This window comes from Tachypleus tridentatus, chromosome 1 (genome assembly GCF_004210375.1).
Source record: "Tachypleus tridentatus isolate NWPU-2018 chromosome 1, ASM421037v1, whole genome shotgun sequence".
Lineage (NCBI taxonomy): Eukaryota > Metazoa > Arthropoda > Merostomata > Xiphosura > Limulidae > Tachypleus > Tachypleus tridentatus.
The window spans coordinates 121,170,045-121,179,557 of record NC_134825.1 but is presented as its reverse complement, the minus strand read 5'-3'; the positions used below and the strand labels follow the sequence as shown (position 1 = coordinate 121,179,557).

The 9,513-nt window shown below is 35.0% G+C and overlaps 1 protein-coding gene across 2 annotated transcripts in view; it reads left to right on the top strand.

The window, feature by feature from the left end:
- The first annotated feature begins 8,161 nt into the window (after positions 1-8,161).
- LOC143222519 (fasciclin-2-like) overlaps positions 8,162-9,513 on the top strand; it is an 88,445-nt gene continuing 87,093 nt past the window's right edge. For both annotated transcript variants that reach the window (XM_076449135.1, XM_076449129.1), the window contains exon 1: positions 8,162-8,317. In XM_076449135.1, coding sequence (XP_076305250.1) covers positions 8,269-8,317 — 49 coding nt within the window. In that variant the 5' untranslated portion in view covers positions 8,162-8,268. The remainder of the gene's footprint in view (positions 8,318-9,513) is intronic.

Here is a 9,513-nt window from a genome sequence, read left to right as displayed (position 1 = left end):
TCAACCTGTGATCAGTCAGGCCGCAGTTAAAGCATGCTTTCTTTACCTTACACCCATGAAAATTTGGGAATACAACCCTTGGTGCAAAGGTAATATGACAATGGCTGTAGGGAATCAATGAAAACCATGGTTACTATACCATGCTTATTTGCTCTGGAAGCTGGTTTGTGGCAGGAACCAGATCTGCAGTTGAAATTGATGCTAGCTTCCTTTTTAGTCTATGTGATACCTGATATGTTTACTCAGTAAGTCATCAAGATACTTGATGATGCGTACTTGTCTTAGCTTTGAAAGATATGGTAAGAAATGTGTTTATATGTAATCATTCTTGTACGCAGCCATATTCTTTTGGGGTCTTTGCCTTAAAACATTGAACTTAGCCATATAGTGTACTTGGATATTCAAAGGGTCAAATACGTGCATAATTTGTTGAAAACTATGTCCCAGTCATTAAGTTATTCGTAGTACAAAGTTTCTATTTTGTTGAGCAGTGCACCATTTAACAATTTACCACCATAAATTATCTGCCCCTGCGTTTATCCATTCCATGGAATAACGTGCTCCATATGAAGCAATACAAGTCGTACTTTGTTGTTCACTGAACACTGGCAGGTGTACTTGCTTTATTTAATCAGTGAGTGGTGCCCAAAACTCCAAATGTCGCAATATTTGCCGAAATTTGTTCAAAATGTTCTCTAAAGTTAAATTGCTTCTTGAAATCCAGAAATTCATGTATCCGTGACCTTAGGGTAAGCTTTTATTGGGATAAATTAACGCACGATAACTCACTCTAATAATTTAATGTATGACACCACACTTTGTCATTAGATCACATAGTGTCCTAAGCCACTGAATGTAATTTCACAATATCATCAATATGTCTTGAAGGCTTGTGACTAATGTATACTTTCAATGAATTGTAACAAGATGGAAACTGCTCCATCTAATGGTACTGAAATGAAATGCACTAAAATTCAACCAGCACATATTTATTTTACTCCATCAGTCATCTTTAAACAATACCGTGTGATGCCAACCAATCTATAAAAGTCCTGGAGTTTCTCAGGAATCACTCAGATAACTTTCCAGTTTTCTATACTCCTGCAATTAGGATTAGTCATTTTAGGGTGATTTAAGTTGATCAGAATTGAGCACAAGTAGACCCTTCAATCTGTTGGTCCTGAGAATTGAGTGAAAGTGCAGATACTGTTTTCACTACAGTGGTAAAATCGTTAGGCCCAGAAGACCGCTTACACTCGAACTTGTCACATCCTTGAACCAAGTCATTACCACCACCACAACTTCCGTATCTTTTACATAAGTTTTATGTGGACTAAATTACATTCCTTGATAACATGATACACAAATAATACAAACGCTACTACACCATAAATTTAACAGCACATTCAAAACCAGCTCTGTAATAACAAATCCTTCACCTATGGCACCAGAATGTCTATTTTCTATTAGCCTGTTAAGTAAGGGACTATTTAGTATTAAAATTAACTGTATCTGAATAATAACAGAAAACAAACTCATGTATAATTTGAAATAGAATAATTATTTAACGACACAATGTTGTGTCACCAAATCTGGCTGGTATTCTTCTGTTTCACTGAGATTGAGTGCTACAAAATAAAAACAAACAAACAATAATATAATAACTTATATTATTTGTTCCATAGCAAATGTTTTAGCTGTCATAAAATTTTTCTGGTGAATAATCGATTATCAATAATTGTAGTAAACTAAATACCATATGAAAGTAAAACATATGTTATTTAAAAAAACATAGCCAAGAAGATTTTCAGTACTACTATTCATGAAAGTAACTGGATAACCAAATCAGGTATTTGAGAAAGTTAGATTACAAGAACGCGTGTTTATTTAAAGGAAGGTCGCGGATTCGAATCCCAGTACCGCAAAACATGCTCGCCTTTTCAGCTGTGGGGGCGTTATAATGTGACGGTCAATCCCACTATTCGTTGGTAAAATAATAGCCCAAAAGTTGGCGGTGGGTGGTGAAGACTAGCTGCCTTCCCTCTAGCCTTACACTGCTAAATTAGGGACGGCTAGCGCAGATAGTCCTCGAGTAGCTTTGCATGAAATTAAAAAAAAAACAATCTTTAAAGGAATTATTTCAAACCTGAAATATTAGAGAGAGAAATCCACAGTTTATATTATCATTGGAAACAGATGTTATTGAATCGACAAAGTTGGCAACATATTTTTGAACGTTAAAACACAATTGTCAAGAACTGAATGAGATATTACATGTTATGTCTGAGAAGTGTTCAGATGTGAAGAAATACTAAGCTCACAACAGAAAAATCAAGCCCTGGATAACAGATTCTTGTGCTAGGGCAGTGGTTCCCAACCATTTTTATGCTTTGCACCCTTACAAAAATTTCATACGTCCTTGCACCCCTCACAGTAATTATTTATTTAAGAATAAAGGTGAAGGTAGCCAAAACAACTTTTATAATTAGCTTTTAATGATATATAAACAAAAATGAAACATTTGGAAAAGAAAAATATTACAACAAACTAAAAGTTACATAAACCCTGCATGGCCTACAAAAAATAAATTTTCATCCATGCATGAAATGAAATTTCTTTGAATTTGAAATGTTCAAATGTTTATAAGCCAATGTAAATTTAATGACTCTTTTGTTCCTGTTTATTTCTTACAAGTTTTTCAAAACGTTGCACTTTGTTGCTGATAGCAATCCGCAAGTGTACCTGTGCACCCAAGCGATTTCTAGATTTTGTCTTAATTGACAAAAGGGCACTAAATCCAAACTCGCATATGTATGTCGTCGCGAATGGGACGAGCACATTTAGTGCCTTTTTACAAAGTCTTGGAAACATATCCATTGTCGAACACCAATATTGTTCCAAAGTTTTCCTTTCAAACTGCATTTCAAGAACTCGATTTGTGCACAGTTCAATAAGATCTTCCTTCAGTTCTTCATCATCCGACATGTTATCCAAATTGAAGGAGTATGGATTCATAATCCATTCTTCAGAAGTTTCCAGTTCTCCTCCAAAATATCCATCAAATGACTTTGATAGTATTTCCAAATGATCCACAATTTCCTCACACACACACAGAATTAGGGATTTATCCTCATCTACCATTTCTTCGAGTGATCGAAAATTTGAAATATTCTCTCTTTTAACTCGTCGACACCAAAGATGTAACTTTTTTTTAAAGCATTTAACTTTTCGCAGCATTTCAATATGTTTATGCTTTTCCCTTTGAAGAGATACACTCAGGTCATTCATACGAGTGAAAATATCACTCAAATAGGCTAGCATTTGGTTGGATTCTTGTGATTCTATTTTTCCGGGCAGATCATAGTCATGTTCCTTCAGAAAAATTTTGACTTCTTCTCTCAGTTCAAAGAAGCGCGTTAAAGCTTTCCCACGTGACAGCCAGCGGACTTCTGTGTGGAAAGCAAAACTGAATGCTCACTTCCAAAATCTTCACAAAGCGACTTGAAGAGGCGGTGTCTCAGAGCGCGACCTCTAATCCAGTTGATGGTTTTCACAGAAGTGTCAAGGACCTTTTTCAACTTTGGAGGCAATGTTTTTCATGCCAAAGCATGTCGATGAAGAAAACAGTGAGTGTCTTGCAAGTGCGGAATCTCTTATTTCATCACTGCAAAAAATCCTGACTTATTTCCCAGCATAGAAGGGGCACCGTCGGTACACACAGAACCAATAATTTGGATATCTAAATCATATTTCGCAAAGAAGTCCTTCACACACTGGAAGACATCGTTCCCTTTTGTGGTTGTTTTTAGATCTTCATAGGACAGGAAATTTTTCATTATGGCACCATCATGGACATACCTCACTAGTGCGATGAGTTGACTGCAATTTGCAACATCAGTTGTTTTGTCCAATTGGAGAGAGATTTTCAAGGTACTAGCCCTGATATCTGCCATAACTTGATCCAAAATGTCCGAACTCAAATCACTAATTCGGTTTTGAATAACATTATTTGATAACGGCATTAATGTAAGCTTGTTTGAGGCTTCTTTTCCCAGAACAATTATTGCCATTTCTAATGCACATGGTTTTATCACCTCTTCTGCAATAGTACGGGGCTTCTTTGATTTGGCTACTTTATACGCCACTTGGTATGAAGCCATCAGCAGTGGTTTGTCAGCAGATATAAAACCTAATTTTGGAAGGGTTGCTCGAGAATCAAAGCGGGTCCTTTTACCTTTTCACTATTCAACATCATGGCCTGCAACAGTGATGTCAAGAAAATCTACTTGTAGATAATTATATATGTGTTTGTCAGTGTAGTTTTGTGCCTGGTTTTTGAATAAATTTGGTATTAACTGTAATGTCATATTTTGTTATTAGTTTTTGCAAAATGTTAGTTATTTTTCTGCTGATGTCGGGAATATATGGTATGCAGCAGTATATGGTTTCGTGATTTTTTGATTCGTGAGATATAGTTACTTTTGTTGGTTGATTTTGTTTTCTGTCTAGGTGTGTGCGTATAATGTTTTCTACGGTTTGTGGAGGAAACTTATTTATGTTGATGAAGTATTGTTTCATTTTGTCTAATTCAGCGTTTGGCAAAAAACTAATAACAAAATATGACATTCCAGTTAATACCAAATTTATTCAAAAACTAGGCACAAAACTGAGGTCTATACTATGTAAAAACTACACTGACAAACACAACACCAACATTATTTATAAAATACAATGTGATAACTGCCACGACTTCTATATTGGAGAAACAAGTAGAAAAATGAAAACCAGATTCAAAGAAAATAAAAAGTCACCTTCACACGTTTTCGAACACTGCAAGTCAAATAAACACAACATAACCATAGAAAACACTCAAATACTAAATAAAGAAACAAACATAAACAAACGCAAAATTAAAGAAGCCTTACTTATACAACAACTTAAACCCAAAATAAACCAATACAAAGGAACACCTTTATACCTATATTAAAAATAATAAAATAAATAATATAAAATTATATATTCAAACATCTAACACCGCCCTCTACATTCCGACACTGAGTTACACATCCCCTTCCAAACATGTGGTCAGCTTCCGGTCAGTTACCTCTTTCTTTCTTTGTGAACCTGACGATGACCGAAGAAGGTCGAAACGTTGTTCGATCCTCTACGTAAAATATTTTCTCATCCCAAACGAGGCGTTTTACATATATATGGCCTGTACAGCTGCTTCACCATGCCAGTTGTTGAAGTGTTCCTGCAGCTCAGATGGCTTCAAATTTGCGTTTGAAAGGACAGCGTCACAAAGCATGCTCTTGGGTTTTTTGCAGATTCTCAGTTGTTCCGATGCAAATGAAATCAAACTTCACATAATCATCATTCCATTTCCTTTTCTTTGACATAATGAAGTTATTTTGCACGAACACAGAATCAACAATGCACTGACTACAATGGTATCACGCATGGATTTATTTACTCTGCGAAACTTTCTAGAACATTCTCGAATATACGTCACATGACGTCATCTATTAATTCTGGATACTACTGGAAGTTTCTCGAGTCACGATCACGTGAATACATAACATAAATAAATAATAGACACTTTAAGACGGCGTTCACGAACGTAACCTAATTAGTTGTTCCGAGTATTTAGGTCATGTTTACATTTCGTGTGTTTGTTTACAGTTGTACATTAAGATTTCGGTCTGCGCTGGTGACGGTATAAACGATAGTTTATCGTAACAAGAAAAATAAGAAATAAAAATCGAACGTAATTTTTGAATATATAATATAAACAAAAAAATTGAAATGTTCGCTCACACCCCCTGGAACGCTGTTTTGCACCCATGATCGGGAACCACTGTGCTAGGGGACATGTGCATGCCAAAGATTAATGTTCTTAATTTTAGGTTCATCCAGGAATTATAAATACTATACTAGTAAAGGAGTATTGTGTGTGAGAAACTGTAAACAATAAGAATTAATAAGACAATACAGTATTGTGAGCAATATAGTTGAGTCAAGGTTAGAGTAACGTGTTATAGTTGTGATTTTGTTTCTACATGGAAACCTGCCAACATCCTGATTGTCGTCTATAAAACTTATGTTACCGGTATTAGGAAGATAAGTCAGAAGTTTCAGAGTTAAGATGTTGAGTCCAGTTTAAGTTTGAAACATAATAGAGAAAATCTACCACATGTATCACGGAGAAATTCTACCACACGTGCTTCTTGTAATCTAAATCGATGTTATGCTTAGAATAGCGACATATGTTTTCTTGTATATCTGTAGAACCACTGAGAACTGAAGTAGTTGAGTAGTTATATATTAAATGTTGCATGCATTCTATTGGGTGTATTGAAAGAATTAATGAAACAATGTCTACATTAATGTGAGAAATTTATATGTGGTATATGAACATGTGATACATAAGCACAAAGAAATACATATTTTACTTCATTTCAATGTACATGTGGTGCTGTTATTTTTTACGTATTGTTTGTTTGTTTTTGGATTTTGCTCAAAGCTAGCCTATCTGTGCTAACCTTCCCTAATTTAACAGTGTAAGACTAGAGAGAAGGCAGCTAGTCACAACCACCCACTGCCAATGCTTGGGCTACTCTTTTACTAACGAATAGTGGGATTGACAGTTACATTATAACGTCCCCAGAAAGAAAGGGTGAGTATGTTTAGTGCGACGAGGATTCGAATCCGCGACCTCAGATTACTAGTCGAGCGCCCCTGATCACCCTATCAGCAGATAACCCGATGTGGCTTTGTTCTGATAAAACACACACACACATCCAAAAGTGAAAATCCATAACAATTGTTTATTTGTTTGTTTTACATTTCGCGCAAAGCAACAAGAAGACTATCTGCACCCGCTGTCCCCAATTTAGCAGTGTAAGACTAGAGGAAAGGCAGCTAGTCATCACCATCCACCGCCAACTCTTGGACTGCTCTTTTACCAACAAATAGTGGGATTGAAGGTCACTTATAACGCCCCTACGCCATGTTTGGTGTGACGGAATACTTAACGAATGAAATAGGCAGTGTTACAAGATATAATTGCCACAACAAGTTAACAGTATTGTAATATAAACATTTTGAGATGGTTTGACTGCGTAATGAACAAACTTTATTATAAATGTATGACGTTTCACAATATTTTGTCATCCTCAGGTATTAAAGTTTTCCTTGCCCAGTTAAGCAAAACTTTTTTTTTCAATCAGATTCCTCGTTATCAAACATTTAATTGTAACCGGTTTTTTAAATGTTTCCATTTAAATCAATTTATAATTTGTTTTTAATATATTTTGACTGGATGTGTTAAGATATGTTTAATATGAGAAAATATACTTGCGTTGCACCAAGTATTCTTGAAAATGAACGTTGAAAAATCCTTTACAAATCCACACACTTCACAGTATTACTCTTAAACCTTCTTCCAATATTAATTATGCACATATCCAGGGGCGTAGATCCTGTGGGTGATGGGGGTATACACCCTCTTCATTTTAGGTGAGGGTATGGTGCATACAATCACCCCCCCCCTACAGTTTAGTCTGTTGAATTGTTTTATTGCATCACAGGCCTACAAATTGTGTGTTTGTTCTTGTGATTCTCGTGTTCTTACCAATCGAATTGCATAATTAGGCCTAAATGTAGGCTTTTTCAGTAGTCGAAATGTACATCTTTAATACAGGCGTGGTTCTCAGCTTTTCGATCTGAACGATAGTTCGTAAGTATCAGTCAGTAGGCCTAAGTATACATGCAAGTATCGTGGCAACAAGATTACTCTGTGACTACATGTTTACAGCTTTCAGGTTCATCTAATCAGAGATTACCAATTTGCAAATTGAACAGTCCACATAAGTGGTTGCAAAATTCATCCCCCCCCATCGGGTGTAAAACATCTACACCCCAGCACATCTTGTTGTTGTTTTCTAAATAGTCTTTACCACATTATATTCCGTTAATATAATTGAAATCATTTTAATACTTTAATTTCTTAATACATAGTAATAAAATCTATAATGAGTACCAAATAAGTTACTTGCGAAAGGTTTAAGAGAAAGTATAATTTTTCACTGTTAACGTTACAGACTCTTTCGCAGTGCGCATTGAAACGAAACGATAATTGGCCTACTTAGTTCAAGCATAGCGTGATATAACGATAATAACCAACGTGTTATATGTGTTGAAGTATTTGGCGAGTCTCTTTTACTTCTTGAAATTAACGGTGTAGTGGTAACGCAACAATACTTGGTGATGTGGAATTGTATCATTACGATTGTTTTGCTCTCAACACAGTTATTAGGTAAGGTTTTACGTTATATATATTTTTTTTAATGCAGATGTTAAATAAATAGGGACATATTATTATATGATTTATAAAATATTTAAGTAAAAGTTTCTACTGATAGTACTAACGTTAATAATATTTTGCATCTATTTCATAACTAATTGTGTCGTAACTTTTTTTGAAGAATACAATTTATAAGAAAATCTGTTATCTAGTGCAACAGTTCCAGCTCGGTAAATAACTGGCTGTATGTATTCCCAATTTTTAACTAAGACAACGATAAATTTTAGTTGAACGTGTAAGGCTTGGGATTATTAAAAAAAAAAAAAACAACAAAACTTACGAGTAAAGAGGCAATCGTCAGTAATATTGTTAAAAACTATTTGTAAAGATGTTTCGAGCTTGGATTGTTGTCATATGCTTCGTATTTTTAGCAAATGCCGTGTTATTAAAAGTTTGATATATGTGAAACAGTTGTATTCCTTATTAAATTTATGTTTTTTCAGTAACTTTACTCCCTTTTGAAGCTAGTTTTTAACAGTTTGGAGGAACCTGTTTCAAAGATATCCAGCTATCCATTTCCCCCACCGCGGGCTTAAAAATGTAACGGTAGGTTAAGTGTACAAACATGTTAATAAGACCTCAAAAACAGTTCAGTGCAGGCGCGAGTAACTTGTTTAAAAATGCTTGTGTAGATTTAGTTCCTGGTATTACACAATATATAGGCTAAAGTATACAAAGCGTATCAATATTTATACTACAAACTATGCATGTTGGCGATTAATATAATTCAATTTTGGATTGTAATCGTATTTTAAATATTCTTTACAGGTAAAGTAGTATCATCGCGAAAGGCTGCTGTAGGTCGGTCTTGCACACGAAAGCTGCTAAACCTTAATTACTATTAACAATTAACTCTTATCGTTCCACAGTTTTGTTCAATTAACTAGTCTTGAAACTTCTCAGCAACGACTGATAATTGGTAAGTGTTCTGAATTTAAATTTGGAGTGAAGGAAATTCACTTCAAGTTGAGGTAACCTTCGTGATACTTATAGTATGTAGGGGTGGGCTTTAAAAAACAAAACAACTCATATAAACATTCATTTTCATTTGTTACTTTTCACATTTTTGTGGCTTAGATGAAGGCCGTGATGCATACATATAAGTACTAGACGCATTGAAAAATAGCATTCTTTTTTATGTGGACAGT